Genomic DNA, 27,088 nt, shown 5'->3' on the forward strand with positions numbered 1-27,088 from the left:
AAATGTCTGCAACATCTGGGGTGGAAATTCAGAACTGGAATTCCATCCAGGTGTCCCTTATAGATAACAGAGGCCCCACTATTGGAGCCACCACCTGTTGCCTCCCATGGTGCACCTCAGTTGGAAGCTGGAATTCTGAGGTAAGCTAGGATTTGAAACTAGCCATGCACTCCAACATGGGAAGCAGATATTCCACCAACATCCTAGCCAGTAGGCCAAATGTCTGCCACCCAAATAAATTCTGAAGAAGTGCAGCAGCCACTATTTGACATTTCTGTTCCTGTTCACAAGGGGTATCTCCAGCCCTGGCTTTTGATCATGTAAACCCAGCTCCCATCTGAAATTATTTAAGCAGTAATTTTATTTCTGAGCATTACCCATTTCCCCTTCCTCATTATCTTCAGTGACCTAGGTTGCAGTATTTCCAGGGTGTTCCTATGGTAAAATTCACTCTCTGGCATAAAGTTCTGTAGTTTTGACAAGTGTGCAAGTTGTATAACCACCACCACAGTCAAATAACCACATTGGCTAAATGTGCTATGCTGCCCTTATACAATCAACCTTTTCCTCATCTACAACAGAAATTGATTTTGATAGGATTTAAATATATATTTACCATTTCTGTCATATAAGTCTTCTAGTTGTTGTACTTTTCTTTCTCTTGTATGCTGAATTTAAAATCTGAGGGCCAAATGTGTGAGTATTATAGCATACATGGCCTTAGGAAATAATAATAATTAAATAACAATACTAGCAAATAAACACTATGGTATTTTATGTATATTATCTCAAGTTGTTTGCAAATCAGCTTTGAGAAGAGGGTATCCCATTTACCCATTAGCGAATAGTCTCAGATCCCCTGGGAATTTCCCATAGCACATTAGAGACAGAACTATTTCACACCAGAAAGTCTTGCTCAGCAAGACTTGCACACTTGTCATCCCTTATGTTCCCCTCATATGTTATATTGCTAAACAGCAATTACTCATAAAGCTTCATTGATACAAGATGAACAAATTCTAGAGATATGCTATGAAACACTGCGCCTATAGTTCACTGCAATGTATTACACAGTTAGAAATTTGTTAAGGGATCAGTGCTGTGGTACAGCAGATATGCTGCTTCTGATGTCAGCATCCCATATCAGAATGCCAGTTCTAGTCCAGGTGTTCCTGTTCCAATCCAGCTTTCTGCTAATGTTCCTGGGAAATCAGCAGAGGGTGGACCAAGCACTTGAGACACTGTAACCAATATGAGAAATCCAGAAGGAGTCTAGACTCCTGGCTTCAGCCTCGCCCAGCATCGGCTGTTGTGGCCATTTGGAGAGGTGAACCAACAGACTGAAGATTTTATCTCTATCTCTCCCTCTCTCTCTGTCTCTCTGCCTTTCAAATAAATAAATAATTTTAAAAATTTTGCTTAAAGAGTACATCTAACATTCAGTGTTATTATGGCAATAAAAACTCTAATTAATAGTCATAAATAATGAGTCTTCCCTGGTAAGATCTGTCAGTGTGTCATACCTTAGTCTGGACATTAGCAATTCTACCTACTGTGAGAATTCTTTAGTTTCCCCATCCAGATTTGCTTGAGTTTATCTTACACTCTTCCACTTTTCTGAGTAGTTCAGTAGTTTATCTTCTCCCTAATGCCATAGAAAGGCACCAAGACTGATTCATTTAATTCATATATGTCCATTTTCCTCCATCACCTATAAAAACAAGTTAAAACAATAATCAACTAACTGATAATTCTTTCTTGGACTCTGGCCTAAATAATGCCACTATCATATTATATAATTCTGGATAAAATTTACCTTGACTAGCGATCCTTCTGTCTGTATATTGCTGAAGCATTGTAAACTGTCTATTTCTATCAGTTGTGGACTTTTTCCTTAAATGCTAGTCACATTGCCAATCATGGAAATTCTCTTCATCAAAAAACAACTCTCTCCTCCTTCATGGTTATAACCCTGGGTGGTTCTTCCACTGTGTCATGAAGATTTTTTATGCCATTTATCTTCCTTCCATCTCTTTCTTTTAGTCCAAACAGAACATTTATAAGAATTCTGCAAGGTTCTGAACAGAACACAGTTTGAGCAACTAAATATTGGTTTCCCCATTAGATATATCTGCAAAACACACTATCATTTAAAGTAAGGTGGAAGACATTTTAAATGCCATTCAGTTTTATACAACTAAATCCTAGTAGAGAGGTTTTATAAATGTGTCCTTAGGGAGTGTTTAGCACCAGCTGAAAAAAAAATGTAATTCCTCTGTGATGCTAGCCAATGTTGTGTAGTCACTGACAATGCCATGTTAACATTAAGCCCTTTACATATCTCTGAGTAAACAAATCATGTAGTTTTCCTTTTCCTCCAAAATGACAAGGTGCAAAGCTTTGCAAACGGAGCACAGACGGGAGCTCATGCATCTTAGCAAGAAGCTGTGCAGTGTAGGATCTGAATACTGCATGGGAGAACCCTAATCTCTGAGTTCATTGTGTACCTGGCAAGTAGCTTAAATGCCTTAGTATTATAGCCATTTAGAGCTTGTTGCCATTGAACTATCAATAGACATATATTCAGGATGTTTTTACAGAAATGAAAACACATTTTTGTTTTAGTCTATATGGTCTGTTTTTCGTGTTGTGTAATGATGTTTAACACTTGGTAAGTGAAATCAGACCCATCTCATAATGAGCAAATTGAAATTGACAGGGAACAGTGTCTGTATTGCAAATATGAATGCTTCATCCAGAGTTGTTCTCTATCCCTGTGGCAATCACTTATAACCAGGAGGGATTCAATGGTATTTACTAGGTGATAATGGAAACTGCAGATACCCGTTATGCACTTAAAGTACTATAATTCATTTGGAAGCAGACTTGCTTCATTATCCTTGGGTAAGGAAAAAGAGAAACATCAAAATAGCTACTAGTAGAGCTCAAAGTTATTAAATAAGGGAGGTGGCTCCTGTGTTAAAACAGAAGGGATATAGAATAGCCCATTTTTAAAATCAGGGCCCATGAAAAATAAAATGATCTTTATATTAAATAAGAGTGTATATGATTATATTTTCTGAAGACTTAGAAAAAACAATTTTTCTGCATATTATAGGTTTAGACTAAGAAAACAAAATCATTTTAATTTATGTTATCCAGTTGATAGTTAATATGTTAACTAGTAAAGCAATTATTTGAGGTTTAGGTTTAATGTTGTTTTATTTTCCCAAGATTAGATGCAGATTACTTGGCATTGAGAAGGAAAATGAAATGAAAGATATATAAAACTTAGAAATGGTGCTTTATATCTTCACTAATAAACTATCATAACTGCTATATCATAGCATAGAATGTTAAAATTTAAACTGGTTAGTGTTACTAGATGTATATTTTTATGTTTTTTAACTTCCGTTGTATTCATCGATTTAAAATTACTCCACTTTTTATCATAATATGCCATATAATGGCATCTTTATTTTACACTCACATTATTTGGCATCATTTATTCTACAAGCTTATTGTCCTATTATATGTCAGATATTAGATTAATGCTATGATTTACCACCATAATGATTTTGATCACTGTCCTGATTGCTAATGACAACCTTTGGTTTCTTGTTTTAAATTACCATTTGTCGTCTCTGAATAGTTGGTTACCTTGTTACAAATGGACATAAAATCTGCATGACAAACAAAAGATAATGTTTTCTTCATCTCAACTGCCGAACATTTTAAAAATATTTCCAAGATTAGATGCAAATTACTTTTTTGTGGTTTTTAATTTTCCTGATTTAAATTCATTTATTGAGGATTGTATTAAGATGGCAGAGTAAGGAGAGAGCTTATTGCTCTAGTCTAGGAGAAGATAGCTTAAAAAAAGTGGAGAGAGTATAGTCTCAGGGAAGAGTTAGGGAGAAAATGGCAGAGGAAACTCCATGCAAATTAGAGGGATACTGTGGACCTATGTGGAGGTTGTGGATGCCCACAACTTAGGACCCCAACAGCCGAGAGCCTCCTCACTAGCTTTGGAGAGTGAGATGAGACCAGACTGCAGCAGCCCAAGCCCCTGGCAATAAAACTGCAGGAAAAACCTGGAGGGAATCTGGCTAGGAGCTCTTTGGGGGATAGTGTACCTGCCAAAGTAGAGGAGAAAAAAAAAGTGAGGGGACACAATTCTCTTTCTTCCCAGTTACCCTACAATGGTGCCCTGTAACAAGCCGATAGAGAGTGGGTACCATTTTGGACATATGTAACAGTTGTGCCAGCTCATGGCCATGCCCAGCAGCCAGCAGAGACAAAACCGAGTCTGGCAGGGAGAACTGACAGGGGACTGGGTGCTCATGACTATGGGAGGCTTGTGTGCCAGGACTGTGAAAATACTGAGGCTGTGTGGGAGGGCTCAGGGTGTGACTGGGACATTGGGCAGTCACTGTGGGAGTCTCCACATGCTCAGGGCTCCCTGGTTCCCTGGTGAGGGACAATGCTGTGGAATCTGCTTACACTGAAGACTGCACAGATCCACCCTTGTGGCAGCACAGATGAATATTATACCCACTGTGGCTAGCACACAGGCACTGATAAACTTTGAGGAGAGGAGGTGAGCTAAATCTACACCAACAGAGCAGAATAAACTTGCCCTGTGATATAAGGGGGGGGGGGGGGAATTTACCATGCCCAGCCTGAGTGTCATGTTAGAAATTCTCTTTAGCCTGGAGAACTGAACAGAGCTCCCTGGCCAAACCCATCACACATCTTTAGGTATTCACTAAAAAAAGCAGACTCTCCACTAATCCACAGAAACATAGTCCAAAGATAAAAGCTGCCACAACAACAAAAAGAAGCTAAGAAACCAATGAGTATATCCACAAATGCCAAATAATAAATGTACTAATTCAAGAAACAAGAATAAGAAACACAAAAAGACACACCCAAAAGAATACTACACTTCAATACTAGATAATGAAAATGAAGATATTGATAAATGATAGAAATGGAATTCAAAAAAATTGATCATAGGTTTATTTAGAAGTAATCACAAGGAAATACACAATCAAATTAGATCCATACTTGACATGAAAGAAAATTTCTCCTATGAAATTGAGAACTTAAAGAGAAGTCAAAATGAAATCTAGGAAATGAAGGATTCAATAGAACTAATAATAAATGCAGTGGAAAGCCTTAACAGCAGAATCAGTGAAGCAGAAGAAAGAATATCTATCTCAGAAGACAAATCATAGGAAATTATACAGCCACACCAAAAACAAGAAGAAGAAATTAGAAAACTAAAAAAACACTGGTGGGAATCCACAGATACTATCAAACAACCCAACATAAAGGTTCTAGGATTTCCTGAAGGTGTGGAAAGAGAGAGAGTATTAGAAGGCATTTTTAGTGAAATAATATTGGAAAATTTTCCTAATTTGGAGAAAGGGACATCTAAGGACAGGAAGCACATAGAACGCCTAACAGATATGACCAGAAAAGATCTTCACAACAGCACATTGTAATAAAACTCTCCACAGTAAAACATAAAGAAAATATTCAAAAATGTGCATGAGAGAAATGCCAGATTACTTTTAAAGGATCTCCAATTAGATTTGCAGTGGATTTCTCATCAGAAATCCTACAGGTGAGGAGAAAATGGCAAGATATAGTCCAACTTTTAAGAGGAAAAAACTGTCAACCCAGGACACTGTACCCTGAAAAGCTCTCATTTATGAATGAAGGTGAAATAATGACCTTCCATAACAAACAGAAATTGAAAGAATTTCTCACCACCTGTCCAACCTTGCAAAAGTTGCTTAAAGATGTGCTACACTCAGAAACACAGAAACATGGTTATCACTATGAAAGAGGATAAAGGCAAAAAATCTCCCAGGAAAAGTACAAAGGAAATACAAAGTAAAAAATAAGGAATATTTATGGGAAAATGGCAGAGCAAATTTGTTATTTATCATTAGGCACCTTGAATGTAAATGTTTTTATCTCTCCAGTAAAAAGACACAGACTGGCTGAATGAATTAAAAAATAAGACCAATCTATTTGCTGCCTACAAGAAGCACACCTCACCAAAAAAGATGCACATAGACTGAAAGTGAAAGGATGGAAAAAGATATTCCATGCTGACAGAAACCAAAGAAGAGCTGTTGTACCCATCCTAATACCAGCTAAAATAGACTTTAACACAAAAACTGTTAAAAGAGACAAGGAAGGGCACTATGTAATGATTAGGGGTTCAATTCAACAGGAAAATGTAGCTATTATAACTGTATATGCACCTAATTACAGAGCACCTGGCTATTTAAAAGAAATGTTAAGGGATATAAAGGTAGACATAGAATCCAATACAATAGTAATGGGGGATTTCAATACCCTACTTTCAGCAATGAACAGATCAACCAGACAGAACATCAGCAAGGAAACAACTGACTTAACTGACACTATAGACTAATGGACCTAACAGGTAACTACAGAACTTTCCATCCTACAGCCACAGGATACACATTCTTCTCACCAGTGCATGGAACTTTCTCTAGGATTGCCCTCATGCTAAGCAACAAAGCAAGTCTCAGCAAATAAAAAAAAAATCAAAATTATACCATGAATCTTTTTGGACCATAGTAGAATGAACCTGGAAATCAGCAACTCAAGAATCTCTAGAATATATGCAAACAGATGGAGACTGAACAACATGCTCCTGAATGATCATTGAAGAAATCAAAAGAGAAATAAAAAAATTTCTGGAAACAAATGAAGATGACAATTTAGCATATCCAAACTTATGGTATACAACAAAAGCAGTGTTAAGAGGACAGTTTATAGCAATTAGTGCCTCTATCAAGAAATTGGAAAGGCACCGAAGAAGTGAATTATCAGTGCTTTTCAGGAACCTAGAAAAGCAACAGCAAACCAAATGCAAAACTAGTGGGAGAAAAGAAAATATAAAATTAGAGGAGAAATTTAAAAAATTGAAACAAAAAAATACAGATCAGCAAAATTAAGAGCTGATTTTTTGAAAAAACAAAAAAAATTGACACACAGTTGGCCCAACTAAGCAAAAAAAGAACAGATAAGAACAAAATTAAAATGTTAGAGGTGAAAAAAGAATTGTAACAACAGACACCACAGAAATAAAAAGTATCATTAGAAATTACTACAAAGAGCTGTATGTCAACAAACTGGGAAATCTAGAAAAAAATGGATGGATTCCTGGACACAAACAACCTATCTAACTTGATCCATGAAGACTAGAAAACCTAAACTGAACCATAACCAAGATAGAAATTAAATCAGTAATAAAGACCCTCCCAACAAAGAAAAGCCCACATGGGATAGCTTCACTGCTGAATTCTACCAGACATTCAACAAAGAACAAACTCCAATTCTTCTCAAGCTATCCAACACAATTGAAAGCTAAGGAATCCTCTCAAATTCTTTCTATGATGCCAGCATACTTTAATTCCTAAACTTGAAAAGCATGCAACAGAGAAAGAGAACTACAGACCAATTTCCCTGATGAACATAGACACAAAAATCCTCAAAAAAAATTCTAACCAATCGAATCCAACAACTTATCAGAAAGATCATTTACCCCGACCAAGAAGGATTTATCTTTGGTGTGCTGGAATGGTTCAACATTTGCAAATCAATCAATGTTGATACATCACTCTGACAAACTGAAGAACAAATATTATATGATTATCTCAATAGAGGCAGAGAAATCTTTCGATAAAAAGCAACACCCTTTCATTATGAAAACTCTAAGCAAACTGGGTATGGAAAGAGCATTCCCTAACACAATCAAGGCAATTTATGACAAACCCATGGCCAGTGACCTATTGAATGGGTAGAAATTGGAAGCATTCCCATTGAGATCCAGAACCAGTCAAGGATGCCCACTCTCACCATTGCTATTCAGTATAGTCCTAGAAATTTTAGCCAGAGTCATCAGGCCAGAAAAAGAAATCAAAAGGATTCAGATTAGAAAAGATGAAGTCAAACTATCCCTATTTGCAAATGATATGATTCTATGTATAGGGGGCCCAAAAGACTCTACTGAGAGACTACTGGAACTCATAAAAGTATTTGGTAAAATAGCAGGATATAAAATCAATACACAAAAATCATTAGCCTTTTTATACACACAAAATGCCATGGCTGAGAAAAAAAACCTTGAAATCAATCTCATTCACAATAGCTGCAAGAAAACACAAAAACCTTGGTATAAATTTAACCAAGGATGTCAAAAATTTCTGATGGGAATTATAAAACATTCAAGAAAAAAATAGAAGATACAAAAAAATGGAAAAAAATCTTCCATATTTGTGGATTGGAAGAATCAATATCATCAAAATCTCCATACTTCTGAAAGCAATTTACAGATTCAATGTGATACCAATGAAAATATCAAGGACATTCTTCTCAGATACAGAAAAAAATGATAAATGATAAAAATACAGAAAAAATGATAAAAAATCATATGGAAACACAGGAGAACCTGAGTAGCTAAAGTAATCTTATACAACATAAACAAAGCTGGATACATTACAATACCAGATTCAAGACATACTATAGTTCAATTATAATCAAAATAACCTGTACTGGTATAAAAACAAATGGATAGACCAATGGACCAGAATAGAATGCCAGAAATCAACCTAATCATCTACAACCAGCTTATGTTTGACAAAGGAGTTAAAATCAATCTCTGGAGCAAGGACAGTCTCTTCAACAAATGGTGCTGGGAAAACTGGATTTCCACATGCAGAAGTATGAAGCAAGATCCCTACTGTATACTTTACAAAAAAATCCACTGAAAATGAATTAAAGACCTAAATCTACAACCCAATACCATCAAATTTTTAGAGAACATTGGGGAAACCCTGCAGACATGGGCACAGGCAGAGTTCTTAGAGAAGACCCCAGCGGCACAAGCAATCAAAGCCAAAATTCACAAATTGAGAAGCTTCTGTACTGAAAAAGAAACATTCAGGGAAGTGAAGAGGAAATTGACAGAATGGGAGAAATTATTTTTAAGCTATGCAACTAATAATGTTCATAATCAGAAAATATAAAGAGATCAAGAAACTCAACAGCAACAAAACAAACAACTCAATGAAAAAAATGGGCAAAATACTTAAACAGATATTTTTCAAAGAGGAAATCCAAAAGGGCGACATAGAATACTACACAGCAGCAAAAAAAAAAAAAAAAAAAAAAAAAAATGGAATCCATTCATTTGCAACAAAATGGATGAATCTGGAAAACATACTTGGTGGAATAAACCAGTCCCAAAGGGAAAAATATCGTGTGTTCTCTTTGACCTGTGATAACTAACAGAGAACCTAAAAGGCAATTTGTAGAAGTGAAATTGACACTTTGAGAAGTAATGACTTGAACACAGCCTTTGTCTTGACTGTTGAGGAATAGTTTTTTTTTTTTTTTAATACTATTTGTTGAACACTTTAGTTAACATATAGTTAAACATATGTATGTAAAGTCAGTTGAAAATAGATATCAGTAAAAAATAACAGTGTGTATCAGAGAGGGAGGAGGAAGAGGGGTGAGAATATGCGTGGGAGGGTAGACAAGGTGGGAAGAATGACCATGTTCCTAAAGTTGTAATTCTGAAGTGTTTGAAGTTTGTAACTCTAAAGTTGTATAGTTCTGCATACATTCCTATGGACTTATTTCTAAGTGCGGTTTAAAAGTTGACATAGGGGCCGGTGCCACGGCTCAATAGGCTAATCCCCCGCCTTGCAACACTGGCACACCGGGTTCTAGTCCTGGTCGGGGCGCCAGATTCTGTCCCGGTTGCCCCTCTTCCAGGCCAGCTCTCTGCTGTGGCCAGGGAGTGCAGTGGAGGATGGCCCAAATCCTTGGGCCCTGCACCTACATGGGAGACCAGGAGGAAGCACCTGGCTCCTGGCTTCGGATCAGCAGAGTGCGCCGGTTGCAACAGCCATTGGAGGGTGAACCAATGGTAAAAGGAAGACTTTTTATTCTGACTCTCTCTCTCTCGCTGTCCACTCTGCCTATCAAAAAAAAAAAAAAAAAAAGTTGACATAGGACCCCAAAACCCCTTAAACTGGGTGGTAAAAATACCAGCTTAAGTGTTAAAGTGATCATATAGTTAGGATTAAGTGGTAATAATAGAATTATAAAGAGTAAATGCTCCAACATGGAAGAAGTCCACACAGCAGACTCATAGAATGACAATCTCTTTACATAGCACTCTGACCTCAGAATCAGCCCTTAAGTCATCCTTGTCTGATTGCAAAGCCCATGAGAGCATTTCAGGTATGGAAAGTCAAGACACCGTGGCAAAAAATGTCCTACATGGAGGACCTTGATGGATGAGACCCCAGTGGAAAGAAGTGGTCATCAAAGAAGGAGGTACTTTTTTTCTGAAGGGAGGAGAGAACTTCCACTCAGCTTATGACCTTGTCTAAATACTGATGGAGTTTGTGGATTTAAAAGGCTCCCATAGCCTAGGTATCTCATGTGAAGAGCCACAAATAGTCACTGACATCATACATAAGTGTTAATTGTTAAATTAACAAAAGGAGTCTCTGTGCACTAACTTCCCATGCAGGACCTTTGTTTTCAAAGAATTGTGTTATCATTCTTGGGTGCTACTTTAATGTCAGTTAAATTTAAGAAAAAAACAAGAAGTGAAATTGTCTTCAAGATGCAATGTCTTTGAACAGCCCTTATCTCGACTGTTGAGGAACAGTTTTTCTTTTTCTTTACATGCAAATTGTTGAACTCTTTACTTAGTATATAGTGAGTGTTAATCAAAAATGAATCTTAGTGGAGAATAGGACTGGGAATGGGAGAGGGAGGAGGAGGAGGAGGGGTGGGAGAGTGAGTGGGAGGGTGCGTATGATGGGAAGAATCACTGTATTCCTAAAATTGTCTTTATGAAATGCATAAAGTTTGTATTCATTAAATTAAAGGTTTATTTTGGAAAAAAAGAAGGGTATCTATGAACTCTATTGGACCTCTTAAAAATTTAAAAAAAACATTTTTTTAAAAAAATAAAAAATAAATAAATTCATTCATCTGGTCCTCATTTCTTATTATCATCTTGTCCCACCTAGCTATTCATTTCACTTATTTCTGGTTTTTTGATGAATATGATTGGCACTCCACATTCATTTCTGTCTATTTTAGTTTCCTGTACTGCAGAGGCAAAAAATATTGAAAAAGGAAACAAAGTAAAATAAAAATACATCCATACTCCCTGACAGCAGAGTTTGTGAATATAATTATGCTCCATGACTAATAAACATACCTAAATCTAGTGGCTCTGAAGGACACCTTTCTGGATGTCTTAGCAATTTATTCTAATAAAGAAGGTCTTAGTGATATGTGGTGTTTTTGCTGCAGATCTCATCATGAAGTCACTGACTGTGTGTATTTAATGGTAGTCCTGGCAGAAGTGTCAATCAGACTGCAATTTGTGTTCAGTGGCTGGCTTCAGGGTGCGGAGAGACACAGGGTGTATAGTAGTTCCTTAATAATCCAGTTTCCCTGGATTGACACAATTGGTTGTTAGGCTCAGTCATCCTAATGGTGACCTTTATGTGTCTTCTTTTTAATCTGACTGAGGGAGTATCTCAAAGAATGTACTTGGAGTTGCTCCTATGGCCCTTGTTTCTCTGAACATTTAATTCTATTATTAAGGCCCTGTTTTGTTTAAATACCTACTGGTTTCTCTTCTTTATGCTGATCAGTGGCTAACTTATTTTCAAAATTTATTTTACTGTGGCCAGCACTGTGGCATAGCAGGGAAAGCTGCCACCTGCAATACCAGCATCCATATGGGTGCCAGTTCAAGTCCCAGTTGCTCCAGTTCCAATCCGCCTCTCTGCTTATGGCCTGAGGAAAGCAGTGGAAGATGGCCCAAGTGCTTGTGCTCCTGCACCCACATGGGAGACCCAGAAGAAGCTCCTGGCTCCTGGCTTTAGATCAGTCTAGCTCCAGCCATTTGGCCATTTTGGGAGGGAACCAGTGTATGGAAAACATTTCTTTCTGTCTCTCCCTCTCTGTTAGTAACTCTGCCTCTCACATAAATAAATTAATCTTTAAAAACTCAATTTTACTTATTTTATAGGCAGAGTTACACACACACACACACAGAGAGAGAGAGAGAGAGAGATAAGAAGAGATAGAACCGGCGCCGCAGCTCAATAGGCTAATCCTCCACCTAGCAGCGCTGGCACACTGGGTTCTAGTCCCGGTCAGGGCGCCGGATTCTGTCCCGGTTGCCCCTCTTCCAGGCCAGCTCTCTGTTGTGGCCAGGGAGTTCAGTGGAGGATGGTCCAAGTGCTTGGGCCCTGTACCCTATGGGAGACCAGGAGAAGCACCTGGCTCCTGCCTTCGGATCAGCGCGGTGCGCCGGCTGCAGCGGCGGCCATTGAAGGGTGAACCAACGGCAGAAGGAAGACCTTTCTCTCTGTCTCTCTCTCTCACTATCCACTCTGCCAGTCAAAAAAAAAAAAAAAAAAAAAAAAAAAAAAAAGAAGAGACAGAAATAGAGATCATCCATCCATTGTTTCACTCCCCAAATGGTTACAACAGCCAGGTCTGGACCACACTGAACCCAGGAAGGAGGAGCTTCTTCTGGATCCCCCACAGGGGTGCAAAAGCCCAAATAAGTGTTTCATCCTCTGCTGTCTTTCCCAGGCCATTAGTAGGGAACCAGAAAGGGATAGTGGAGCAAGTTGAACTTGAACCAGCACCCATATAATTTGCCGGCATAGCAGGCAGTTGCTTTACCCACTATGTCACAATGCCTGCCCCTAACTTAGTTTCTCTTCTAGGTTGTGACTTTTGACCAAGCTTGACTGACTTTAGACAGGATTCCTTCTCACTATAGACCTCTGTCCTCTCCTTGTAACTCTGAACTTAAGAAAACTAACTGCAAGTTCTTTGTCCCTTTGAGATGTAGAACTTCTCCCAGTCTCTTGTCATTTTGGCAACTAAGAGGTATCATTCCCAATGACCTACAAGCATCAGACCTTTCAAGGGTAATTCAAAAGTAGGTAGTACCCCTCTCTCCAAGTTTCTGTCGGAGAGTAGGAGTCTAACTTCAATCAGACAGTTAGCAAGCCAGACAGCCTTACACAAACCTTGTTTGGTATTTTTCCCTTAGCTCACCTAAGTGTTGAAAAATCCTCCTATTCTGATTTATTTTAGTGGAATTGAATTCAATTTATCTCCCCTATTGCAAAAGTTTCTGTCTCCTATTATAATTAGTACAGTAGAATAGTGTCTTTCTTGTCTGTTTTTAAACAGTGCAATTTATTTTTCAATTTTGTCTTATCGCTTAAAGTTCTACCATGTTCTTCATAGCATTAGAAATGAGAAAAACTGCCTTATTACAGTTGTTTAAAATGTACACTGGAACATATTATCCATTCAAAAAATGCATTACAAGGGTAATCACTTGGCATTAAGACACTTCTTGTGATGTCTGCATCCCACATCAAAGTGCCTGGTTTTGAGTCCGTACTTTGTTCCCAATTCCGTCTTCCTGCTAATACACACCCCAGGATGCAGCAGGTGATGGCTCTAGTACTTGGGTCCCTTTTGTCAAGTGGGAGACTTGGTTGGAGTTCCAGGCTCCTGGCTTTGGCCTGGCCCAGCTCTGACTATTTCAGGCAAATGGAGAATAAACCAGCAGATGAAAGCTGTCTTTCTCTACCTCTCTCTCCTTCATTGCCATCTCTGTATCTTCGCATTTCAAACAAGTAAGATAAAATTTAAAAATTATAAATATTATATAATAATATGTATTATATTATACATTGACTATATTGACTATGATAAACATATGTGTACCTACCATTTCCCTTGAGGGATAAAGTATCAGTAATAATTCTAGCTTCTTCTATATTCCTCCCAGTGTATATTCATATCCTGTCACCATGAAATATCTTTTGTGATTTTTATATTCAACATTCTCTCTTAATTCCTCAGAGTTTTGCTATATTTGTATTTATCTATAGGAAATGTTACTGAATTTTTTGTGTATTTGACTTTCATAAAAATAGTTTTCAGAATGCTAGTATTTCTTACTTTTATGCTCAACAGTATGTTTGTTAAATTCAACCATGTGAATGGTTATAATGGCATTTTATAAGTCCTGCAAAAGTATTTTCTCGGTGTCACCCTTTATGTATTTTGTACTTGCAATATGTACAGAATCATCTCAACATATCAAAAGGTTTTGGAAAGTAGAAAGAACCCTGAACAAAGATATGTTAAATTTAGTCTTATGGCATCTACCTTGAATTTTGATCTCAACATTTCCAAGTATTTAAACTTGTGTCTTTATTTTCTTCTTATAATGCAATATTTTATTAAATGATTTCTTGGCATCCAGAATATTTATCTATTTCTCTTCTAATTTATCACAAAAGAACAATAGACCTACATTGTTAATTAGGAACAGAAATAGCAATTCTCACTAGCCATGGTGCAGATTAAATTCTGCTAAATATATAAAAGATAAAGAAAGAAATGTTAAAATGTTGTAATTATATAATAGGCATTGTCAGTGAGGTATGAGAGCTGCCCCTAAAGGCCTGTTGTCTTTAGGTAGAGTGGTTAACAAGGTGTTGTAGTATGTTACACATGTTAAGATTCATCAGAGATGCTTGTTTCATGGGAAAGTATCAGTGGTTTTTAAAAGCAACATTTCCTCAGCAGTGAAGAAAAGAGCTGTTCAAAATCATCATGCCGCAAAGTGTCAATTTCACACCTATAGATTACCTTTTAGGTACTCCATTAGTTACTACAACTCAGAGAGAACATATGGCATTTGTCTTTTTGGGGACTGGCTTATTTCATTAAGTATAAATGTTGCCAGTTGTGATGCAATGATTAAATGATTTTGAACAGTCCTTTTCTTGACTGTTGAGGAACAATGTTTTTGTTTGTTTGTTTTGTTTCTGCATACTATTTGTTGAACTCTACATAATGTAGGGTTAATCTTATGAGTATAAAGTTAACTGAAAATAGATCTTTGTAAAATATAAAAATGGGAATGAGAAAGGGAGGAGGAAGAAGGATGGGATTATGGGTGGGAGGAGATAGGGTGGGAAAAATCACTATTTTCCCACATTTGTATATATGAAATGCATGAAGTTTATATTCCTGAAATAAAATTTAAAAATAAAGATAAAAATAATTCCAATTATATACCAAGTAAACCATATCTGGGATGTTCTCTTGTATAGATTAGCAATATCAGCTGCTAGGTTGATTATAAAAATGGTGAAATGCTAGCAAAAGACAGAATACACAAACTAAAACTATATTTAAGCATGAAAATTAGATTATCATGATTAAAGAGAATTCTTACACTTGGTGGTCAAATGCTTAAGAAATACCAAATGTAAGGTACTGCAAGTATTGCAAGAAACATTGCATATCTAGATATCTGTAGTAGTTGCTTTACTTTGAATTCAAGATTTATATTAAAAGGAATTATGAAGTCTGTTTATTCCATTTCCATCCATGTATTTATTTTGAATAAAATAAGTAAAAATATTTGAATACATAATTTTGAATGGCACACAAGTAAAAGTTGAAACTTTATCCTACATTCACTTGGTTTCATTTATAAGTAGCTGCATGGTTTTATAGAAAATTATTTATCTTCTTTGAGTTTAATTTTCATGTGAACTAAATAGGTATAGTATTATAATTTTAAGGTAAAATATCAAAGATAAACCAAAATAATTTGTTATACCTAGTATAATTGTAGTCAACAGTAAGAGCCAATAAGTAAAAGTTGTTACAGTCATCAACATCATCATCATGACAGTCTTCATCATCATCGTCGTCATCATGGTCATCATTATCATCAAAAATTGAGTATCTGCTTTGTGACTTTGTTTACAGGGTGGTCTGGACATCACTGTGAGAAAGAAGTATATGAATGCATTGACAACTCATGTACTGCAATATACAAAGATGAACCTGGCTCATCGTATTTCTACACATCAGAATCTGTGGTAATTTGTTGATTTTTTTCATTGTCTTTGAAATGCAATAAATAATAGAATATTGTATGGTAAAAAATAAAGTTAGATGAGTTAAGCTTGGTGCTTTCATTTTCTCTGTCTATACATGCTATACTTGTGTTTGCATCCCCTTATTCTGATTCATTCAACAACTGTACTCTCAGGCCTACTTTCAGGAGAAGAGCATTCTGACGAATTGATCTGTACTAAGTAACTTAATGTATTATCATTTAACATTTTAATATATTTGGGAGGAGGATGCCAGTAGAGGATTTACTTAATACTTCCAGGTGTTGGCAGTACTTTATTGCTCAAGGATATAGCACTACTTCCAGAGTTGGACTCTGAGTATTGTATGTCCAAGCAGAATAAATCTGCTTTCCCAGAAAATTTGAATTGGTTGGAACTTACATTAACACTAGAACAAACTTTTCTTGGTACAAATGTCTCTATTAAAACTTAGCTTTGACAACAATTCATTTTCTAAGCCACCTGCTGCACACAAATGCACATAAGAATAGTAAGGGAATACCAGTTGGCATTATTGTGCTATCACAAATTTTGATGTATTTCTTTGCAATCAATGATAAGCTACTCACAACCAAGATTAAGGCTAAGTAAGTAGAAAGGGGCATACATTAGGTGATCCAATACAGGATTAACAAATCAAACTTAAAGGAAATGAGAGACTAGTCAATGTTTAAAAAGGATGCGTAGATGAGGATGGAGCTAGAAATTCTCAAACCTAGAAAATCAAAAAGAGAAACAACTAGCAGAGCTATCTGTAAGTGGGAAACAAACTGAACAGAAAATGTCCAATGCCTGTCACAAAACAAAGTAATCTGAGTAATTTGAGAAAGAAATTGTGGAAGGGCCTGTGCTTAAGTCAAGAGTTCTTCCTTTTTAAATGGTAATCCTAGGAGTAGCCTGTCCTGGAAGTATGCAGAGGAGCTAAAACAGAACTATTTTCCTTTCTCTGAGAATTCTTCAATTCTGATTTTGCCCAATGGGGAGAATTTTCTCTTAGTGATTCCAGTAGTATGGATTTCTGAGAAAGAATTCCATGTACTCTGAAACCTGTGTATGGAAGTTACTTGGTGCCAAGAAGTTAATTTTCTGGCCCCTCATATTACAACAATAATGACTTCCTCAAAGTGAAGTAGACAGGCATACAGGTTAAAATTGATTAGGTTTGTGAGCTGGAAGACCACACCTTCACCACGCCTCTGTGTGACCTCATGCCCCTACCTGCCAGACCTGAGTGCCCACCGGCCAATCAGGTTAATTAACCACTCCCCTTTGGAAGTGGACTAAAAGCCTGGGACCTGGTGTGTCTCCACCTTTCCTCCTTTTCCTCACCCTGACCTCTTGCCAGGAGGGGGCTGGCTGTAGCCCTGCGCCTACAGGGCATGTGGCCTTCAGACCAACTGGCCTTATGCTTCCTGGCCTAGATGCTCTTCTACGTAGCTGGTTCCTGGTGCTCAGTATGGACCCAGATCTACCCCCCCTCTTAGATAAAGCTCTCACTCTCCTGTGCATCTTTTGCACTGAATAAAAGCTTAAAATATACCATGCTGCCTCGTTCATTTATGCCGGTATTCAGAATTCTTCTCTAAATATTAGGCAAGAACCCACTTGGGCGTATTAATATTGGGGATTTATTAAAGAGCATATGGTGATATCATATGACACCCCAAATTCCGATAGCATATATTCTGGGGAACTTGAAGGGGCCACATTTCGTATATATATTAGGGGGCCAAATTCCAATATCAAAAGAGTCAGTAGAAAGGAAATGAAGACTGAGATATCTCCTTTATTTAATATAGTCTACCAGATAGATCCTGATGCATGGAAATCTAAATGACTTAGAAAATAAAAGCCCTGTGCATGCTTTTATTTTATATGATTACCATTTCATATGGATGATATGTTTTATAAATACAAATAATTTAATACCCAAATCCCTAAAATTATTTTAAATGGTTAATACAGTTTCACATTTCATTCAATATTTGAAATATGAATCTATTAATGCTGGATTTCTTTTTTAACAAAAAATCATATCTGGAGGATAAATATTTATTTGTATATGTTGAAAATGTAAGTATCTTAAAAATAGCTTTATAAAACTACAAATGCACTATTTAGGAAGGGGCTTTACAGATTTAATATACTTAGAGAGGTATTTACTGAATTATTTAAACTGCATAATCTTATAATCACTCTCTTAAGTACTGAAAACAAAAATGCTTTCTATAGTAGTGATAATATCTAGGAAACTGCAAAGAGGTAAGGTGGATTCAACTTTGTTAACACATTAGCTATGTTCTAAAATGAGTAGATAAAAGAGGAAACGTTTCATTAAAAAATTCAGCACTGAAATGTTTTACATACCAGTGTTATAGCATTACATAGAGAATTTCAATTAAATCTTAAATTTCCAACTTGGAAAACAGTATGTAAATTATTAATACAAATAGAATGCAAAGTATTGTACTGACATATAAGAAAATCAAAGAAAATTTTCAAAATATGAATCATTTCAAAGTCTGTTAGTATCAAGTTAAACTTACAAATACTGAAATAAAATTATGTATGACAAATATGCTTTGAAAACCGACATGACAAATGCATAAAATTGTTGGAAATTTGTCTTTTAAACTCTTTTTATCCCTATCCCCCTAATCTTGAATATAATTGGGATATTAAAAAATCACAACTATGGGGAATGTTCAATTTCACTAGTATCCTGCCTGCATATTTATAAAATGTACGCCACTCACAGAAAGATATAGAAGCTGAGACATGAAACAGAAGGATTAGAATAAGAGTACAATGATTTGCATTAGGAACAAGAGTAAAGTGCAAGTAGAGTAGACTAGCATCAATAATGGGCAAAGTGAAGGGTTGACACTCAGAGAAGTAATCCTTAATTTTAGCACTAGAATACAAGGGAGGAGTTTGAACATTGTATCAGTTGTCGTATTCTGGTGTAACACTGCTTATTTCAATGTCTACTGCGGTAGAATGTGAGCCCTAGAAGGGCAGTGATGACACTGGACTTTGTTGTGTTCCTAAGAGCACAGCGCACAAAACATGTATTGTGGTTTTGGTCATCATTGTTGAAGCTGGTTTAGTAGAGCTCTCAGCATATTCATCATAGTTGTTTAAAATCCCATTTTAGGAAAGTGCAACATATCTGCCACAGCTGAATCAGATTTTGATGCTTGTACTGTTTGTTCAAATTGATTTTTGTTGTTGGCTTTTAGTATGCCTTATAATTTTATATTTAAATCTGAAAAAGAAACTGGGATAAAGAATCCTCTGGCTAAGAGTTAGCCTGGCTAAGAGTTAGCTCTTTGCTGTAGCTATAGGTGTCAGATACTAAAATTCCCCTTTATTCATATTTTATATCCTCCAATGTCTTTATGTTTTGTTTTAGAATTCTTGAATTAAGGTCTGAGATGTGCAGTTCTTCAGTAGTAATTCTTTGAAATTATAAATGAGACCTGTTTAAATAAATATCCATAGTAGAGTGGGTGAGGTGGGGTGGAGGAAGATTTCAGTAGTCCCAATCATTTAATGAGCCTTTGCCTCTGGTCTGTGAATGCCCTTTGTGCTTTTCAGCACCCTTTCCCTTTCATGGAGACAGCAAAGCTATTAGGTTCTGGAGTTAGGAATTTCTCCTCCTGGTGTGCCAACAAGGATCTGGTGAAGTGGTTTCCCTTGAGGACAGGACTTGTTAAGAACCGAACGTTCTTAACATACACATGGTCCTATGTCTTATGATGCTTTCACTTCAGATTTTTCAAGTTTATGCTTGTGAGAGAATAATATGCATTCGATGGAGATTTTACTTGGCATTTTTAATTTTGATCTTCTCCTGGCCTGGTGACATATGGTACAATACAGTCTTTTAATGCTGGACAGTCCCAGTGAGCACAGCTCCTTGTCCACCCACAAGAACAAGAGTAAACAAACATCCTGTACATTGCACTGTGTTGCTAGGATGTTGGGTAGGTTAGGTGTAGCTAATGCATTTCAACTTCGGATATTTTCAATTTGTGATGGGTTTATCCAGATGTAAACCCACTGCAAGGCAAGGAGCATCTGCATTTCAAAGCAGCTGCTCTCTTTCCCTTGCTGGAAGCAAGCACAAGGGTATTTTTCTTCAGGCTTCACTGTGAGAATCTGGCAAAACTCCTAAAGGTAAAAATTCATGAAAGTGTAGGAGATCACCAAGACGGAGCCCCCTGGAGATTTAATTCTCAAGCTTACTCACACTGAGCTTCCAGCATTGCATCAATTATATTTGGTTTTCCTACAATGGTACTGGCTCCAGCTACAGCGTAAGTTTATTCCTGAACTTTTGCTCTGCTAAACTATGATTCTCTGTATCTGCCTGATAGTCTCTTCAGTGTTTACAACAGCCGTTTTCCCTGTGATTGCAATTCTCTGAAAGACCCATGAAGTATGTTATCTTTCAGTTTGTTCAACCTTCTTTTTATCGATAAGAGCGATGACTTCCAAATTTCTTAAATGCTAAATAAGAACACAGAAATGTCATGGTTGTTTTAAAAATGAAATAATTGGGTTGGGCATTGTGTTGCAGAAGAGTAAGCCCCCATTTGGGAGACCCCTATCCTACAGTGAAGTGTTTGGGCATTGGTATTGCCTCTGACTCCGATATAGCTTCCTATGAATGATCCTTAGCAGGCAGCAGATGATGGTCCAAATACTTGGATCCCTGCCACTTACGTGGGAGATCCAGATGGAATTCTTAGCTCCTGGCTTCAGATGGCCCAGCTCTTACTGTTGTAGGCTATTGAGGGAAAAAACCAATGGAAAGAAAATTTCTCTTTCTCTATATCTCCGTTTCTTTCTGTTCTTCTGCCTTTCAAATAAATAAATAAGTAAATGTTTTTAAAAAACAGAAAGAATTTTGTTTATATTTAATAAAAATATATATGAATTTTCTTTCATTTATGGTTTTTAATCTGGCTTTTATAAATAGGTTTATTTATTTATATGAGACTTTTCAAATATCTCACTTTGGATAGTTCTATTTTTCCAATGCACCTAGAATTCCCCATGGAATTTTTTAAAGCGATTAATTTGGCTAACAATTAGATATTCCATTTTAATAGGGAATCAGAAATTATAAATATCTTACATATGTGTTCCACCTGATACAGTAACAAATGAAATCCTATAAACCATTACAATGACTGAAATTGTTGGAAATATGCAAGCGTTAGAGTCTGACTTAACATGAAACAACAGAACATTATGCAAACTATTAAGCCTTGTGGTAGCAATTTATGTTAACCTGAACTTTGCTCTAACTCTAACAACCTTCAAAAAAATGTTTTCTTTCCATATTACTTTTGTTTAAGCTATTTTATAAGTGCTTGCTAATTAGAATGTCATACAATAGTGTTAATTCAGCTACATGCTTACAGGATTAGAGAAGATTAGTATTACTACAATTATTTTTGGTTTTATGGTGAAGAATAATTTGGGAAGCAAATAGCCCCTGCTGAGTAGAGAGATTGAGAGCTTTCTTCTTTATTTCTGAGAATTAATTTTTGGAAGGTAACATGAAAGACTTGAACTCTCAGGTTTTTCTTAATATTTGAAGCTCTGACAATTTCTGACAAGCTGATAATTAATGTAGATTATTCTTTTTAGCAGATCCAATTGCTAAAGTGAATCAAAACAAGGTGAATGCACTTGCATGATTCTGAATTCAAACGCTCTGTGAAAGAATTTAAGTGGCGGAACAAAATTTATCGACTGTCCTATACTTGATAAAAAATTCAAGAAAAAAAATCATCCTTTTCTTAATGTGATCAGAATTGCTCATTTCTTCCTCAGTAAATGAATTTCTACCAAGCAAGATTGATCCATATATTAACCCATGGCTACCAATGGTTCAGGCTTATTGCATTTTGCAAATAATAGCAGTCAATAGAAGTGTTGATTGCATTCAAAAACTAAAACACAGATATTTAAATACTACAAGAGCTATAGTTATATTAAACAAAAATGAAAAATAGAATGATTTTATGAACAAGAAAAACTGATCTGAGTTCTAGGTAGTTTACAGCCAATAATTTTGAATGCCATCTTCAAAATAAATCTCGAAAGTAAGATACTGAATAGCAAAATAGACTATTGAATTTGGTGTTCATGTGTGGTTCCTGTGTTTGTTTCCTTGTGACATACAATCAATATTACTAATAAATATTTACTAAATATTTATGATGTTCAATATACTATGAACCACCCTATTAAATAATTAATGGCTATTGTCCCTAGAAAATAAGTAAGCGAAGTTACAATTCTTAGACAATATTCATATTTCCTTCTTAAATATACTTTTTGGTTTTAACATTTATTTTTGTTGGAGTTCAATTTGCTGATATAAATTACTAAAAGCATATCCACTGAACATTCACAATAACAAACTATTTGAAAAATTTATGAAGAAATACATGAACACACTCCATTCTTAAATTAGGGAAAAAGGAGAGACTTAAGAAAACACAGCACTAATGATCCTTTTAATGTGTAATCTGAGGTTTTTTTTTTGATATGTATATTGAGCACTACTCTGTGCAGATCCTGAAAATAACATAAAAAATAATTAGTATTATCTTTTCATTCAAATAAACCATTTAGCTACAGAAGAGACAATGATATATTGGAAAATAAGTCAGTAATGTGTTAAAAATGCAGGAAAATCTATGATGAGGATATGAAAGATATTAAATAGAACACTGTGGTAGTAATATTAAATATAATGCAATAGGGTAGTTGGCAAACCCTGAGTAAACAGTCATTAGGAGAATGTTCTCAAGGGAGGAAAGATTACTTAGGACTTCTTCCTAAGGATTAGGAAGGATTCTTTGAAAGTGCTAAAAGTTAATTTGTACCTCATTGTATAAACCTACCCTGAGGGATTGCTCAAAACTTCTCATGAGAATGTAAAAATGCAATACTCACTAGGAAAGACAAAAAACGTTTGATCGGTTCTTAGGAATAGTTTCACCATGAACAATGGGGATATGTGTTCTAAACACCCCTGAGCAACATAGGGACAATATTCTGCAGTGCAACCCAAGGAATGTGATGGTTTTGGAAGAGACAACAGTGTAACCTGGAATGAAATCATACATCTTGACAATGTAAGGAGGAAGTTTTCTGTATTAAATAAATATAATTTATAATGGGAAAATGTAATTTTTTGTTTTTAAGAGTATAGTAGTTAAACTGAATTATATAATAATTTGTGGCACAGCTATTATGCTTAATCTAAATGTCTTAAAACATTAGTTTTAATTGGTAAACTGACTATAGTAGAATTGAGACTAGCCATGCCCCATAAACCTAATTAATTAGATGTTAACAGCAAGGATTGTCCAACACTCCTTTTTATGTATCTGGGTTTTGCTTAAATCTGACTGCATAAGAGTTTATTTTTTATTTATTTATTTATTTATTTTTTGCTAGAACCTGGAATAAAATTTATGTTGTGAATTGATTCAAAGGAGAATGGGATTAATATTTTAGATCTCAATTAGAATGAAATCTCCTGAGCCCACCTCCTCACCTGTAGCAAGAGGGGTATGGATGATTAGAAAGCTTAGCCATAACAAAGTCCACTGGGGAGCTGGACACAGAATCTTAAACACCCAAATTTATAGATCAATATTCTTTCCTCCACATTCTATCTGTTACTTGTTTATTATGAAGATAGACTTCTATATTTAATATTGGCAGGAATATCAGTAGAACATATTATTGGGCTACTCTCCAAAATAATGCTAGATGGTGGAAATCAAAATTCTATCCAAAATCCCAAAACTTTGCCTTGATCTGCAAGGCTTTGTACAGTTTAACTCTTCCTGAGTGCTTCTCTAGCCTTTTTCCAGCATGCCTTCTCCCAACCCTCCAAGCTTAAGTTCCCTATTTAGACTTTGCTATTCTAATTTATCCTGATTGTGTATCCTTCCACATGCTTAACTCTTGTCTACGAAGATCCTCAATTTCTTTTTTGGCTACTCTAAATTTTTCTAATTATCTCTCAGGTTTTGCCAAATATTTCTCTCTTCCAGGGAAACTTTTTAAGATCTTACGATATATGCTTACATAAGTTTGTTTTTTAAAGATTTATTTATTTATTTGAAAGTCAGAGTAACACAGAGAAAGAGGAAAGGCAGAGAGAGAGAGAGAGAGAGAGAAAGAGGTTTTCCATCTGATGGTTAAATCCCCAATTGGCTGCAATGGCTGAAGCCAAGAGCTTCTTCTGGGTCTCCCAGGTGGGTGCAGGGGCCCAAGGACTTGGGGCATCTTCCACTGCTATCCCAGGCCATAGCAGAGAGCTGGATCAGAAGTGGAGCAGCTGGGACTCAAACCGGTGCCCATATGGGATGCTGGTGCTTCAGGGCAGGGTGTTAACCCACTGCACCACAGCACTAGTCCCTGCTTAGGTAACTCTTTAACAGAATCAATTTTTTGGTTAGTTTTAGTTTCTCAGAAAGATGCAACAGAAAGTATAAAATGTTATTATATGTGGTATGTTCAAAATGTTCACAGAAAATATGTATTATGAGAAAACTATGCATGGATTTAAAAAAATTGTACAAAAATAAATTTATATTTTAGTTCAATTACCATAAACTTTTTCTTATTTTTTATTTTTTTTTTATTTTTTGACAGGCAGAGTGGACAGTGAGAGAGAGAGACAGAGAGAAAGGTCTTCCTTTGCCGTTGGTTCACCCTCCAATGGCCGCCGCGGCTGGCGTGCTGTGGCCGGCGCACCGCGCGGATCCGATGGCAGGAGCCAGATACTTATCCTGGTCTCCCATGGGGTGCAGGGTCCAAGGACCAGGGCCATCCTCCACTGCACTCCCTGGCCACAGCAGAGAGCTGGCCTGGAAGAGGGGCAACCGGGACAGAATCCGGTGCCCTGACCGGGACTAGAACCCGGTGTGCCGGTGCCGCAAGGCGGAGGATTAGCCTATTGAGCCGCATGGCCGGCTCTCCCATAAACTTTTAAACATGCTATCTATCTATTTATTTATTTGAATAGCAGAACAAAAGAGAGAGAGCCTTATCAATCCATCCTGCTCCACTAACTTGTCAACCATGGATCGTTTTATGTCTACATGGTTTTGCCTTTTCCAATATGTCATATAGTTGGAATCATACAGTATGCAAGCTTCTTAGATGGTTTATTTTACTTTATAATATAAACTTGACATTCTTTTATGTCTCCTCATGGCCTAAGAGTTCATTTATTTTTAGAGCTGAATGATATGCCATTATCTGTATGTACTATAATTTATTCACTCATTCATTTACTGAGTACATCTTGGTTGTTTGCTCATTTGGGCAGCCATGAATAAAGCTATTCTCTGCAGATTTTTAGTAAACATGTTTCTATTTTAATTGCATAAAACACCTTGGAATGCACTTGTTGCATCATATGGTAAAAGTATGTTTATTGGCATAAGAAAGTACCAGGGCCCGGCGCTGTGGCGCAGTAGATTAATCCTCGGCCGGCATCCCATATGGGCGCCAGTTCAAGTCCCGGCTGCTCCTTTTCCCATCCAGCTCTCTGCTATGGCCTGGGAAAGCAGTAGAAGATGGCCCAAGTCCTCAGGTTCCTGCACCCTCGTGGGAGACTGGGAGGAATCTCCTGGCTCCTGGCTTCAGATCAGTGCAGCTCCGGCCATTGTGGCCATTTGGAGAGTGAACCAGCAGATGGAAGACCTTTCTTTCTGTCTCTCCCTCTCACTATCTGTAACTCTACCTCTGAAATAAATAAATAAAATCTTAAAAAAAAGAAAGTACCAAACTATCCTCCATATATATCTATATATCTATATCTATACAACTATATCTATATCTATATATATCCTCCCATATATCCTCCCTAAGTGTCTACACCATTCTGTATTACTACAAGTAATTAGGTAGCACATTATAATTTTCCTTCATTGCAATTGCTAAAACTTTAATCTCTCAGTTATTTATATGGCTGTAGTTTGCTATTTGTCCATCCTTTCTTTTCTCCTCTCTCCTTTCCTTTTCAATAATTCATGTAAGTTCAGGAACTGTACAAATGTTATTTTCTTCTATTCTCCAGGTAAATGTCACATAGTAGATTGTAAGTAAATCTATTTTATCAAATTAACTAAAACAAGGATGAGTCCTAATTATCTTGGTGTCAATTACAAAAAAAAAACCTGAAAAGTTTTATGAAGCAGGCTGATGTTACAATGCCAAGCATCACTGAAGAGATAATGAGTTCTTTTCTCCAATAATAGTTAGAATGATCTAAATTTTCACTAAAGCCAAAAAAATTCCACTAAAGTTAGTTACCATTTTTGATGCATTAACTGTTTTCCATGCTAAGTGCTTTGGGTGCATTATCTCATTTCATTTTGAAAATAGATTTGTGAGATGAGGAAACAGACTCAAAGAGGTTGGGACATTATACATATACAATAAGTGTTGGAGTTATGTTTGTCCAGTTAACCAAATGCCATGTACATACTCACCATGACAGAAAGGTTTTCTTCTGTAACCAATTACAGTTTGACATTTCCCCTCTAAGCTATACTCAAATTTCTATGATAAGCTTACAGTTCATTAAAAAAGGTTTTAACACTTATAATTTGATGTGGTTTGAGGGACTGTGCCTCCTCCCATTCACATCTGTATGTTGAAACCATGACCCCAGGCAATGGTATTAGAAGGCAGGAACCACTGGGATGGAGTACTCAGGATTAGAATTGGTGCCTTTATAGGAGATGCCAGAGAGCTGGCCACTCCCTTCCACCACATGAAGACAGAGCTAGAAGGCGGTATATGGGAACGTGAGTCCTCACCAGACCTGGACCTGATAGCATATCCATCTTGTGTTTCCCCTAGTCTGCTGAACTGTAATTATAATCTATTGTTTATAATTCTGTCAGTTTATGGTATTTTTGTTATAGGAACCTGAACAGACTCAGACATATTCCTATAAAATT

At 36.4% G+C, this 27,088-nt stretch overlaps 1 protein-coding gene across 1 annotated transcript in view; it reads left to right on the plus strand.

Annotated features, from left to right (window-relative positions):
* The window catches only part of EYS (eyes shut homolog), a 1,404,981-nt gene that overhangs the window by 448,012 nt on the left and 929,881 nt on the right, over positions 1-27,088 (plus strand). Inside the window, exon 13 of the mRNA XM_070074646.1 lies at positions 15,919-16,031. Within this exon, the coding sequence (XP_069930747.1) occupies positions 15,919-16,031 (113 nt within the window). The remainder of the gene's footprint in view (positions 1-15,918; positions 16,032-27,088) is intronic.

Source organism: Oryctolagus cuniculus, chromosome 5 (assembly GCF_964237555.1).
Source record: "Oryctolagus cuniculus chromosome 5, mOryCun1.1, whole genome shotgun sequence".
Lineage (NCBI taxonomy): Eukaryota > Metazoa > Chordata > Mammalia > Lagomorpha > Leporidae > Oryctolagus > Oryctolagus cuniculus.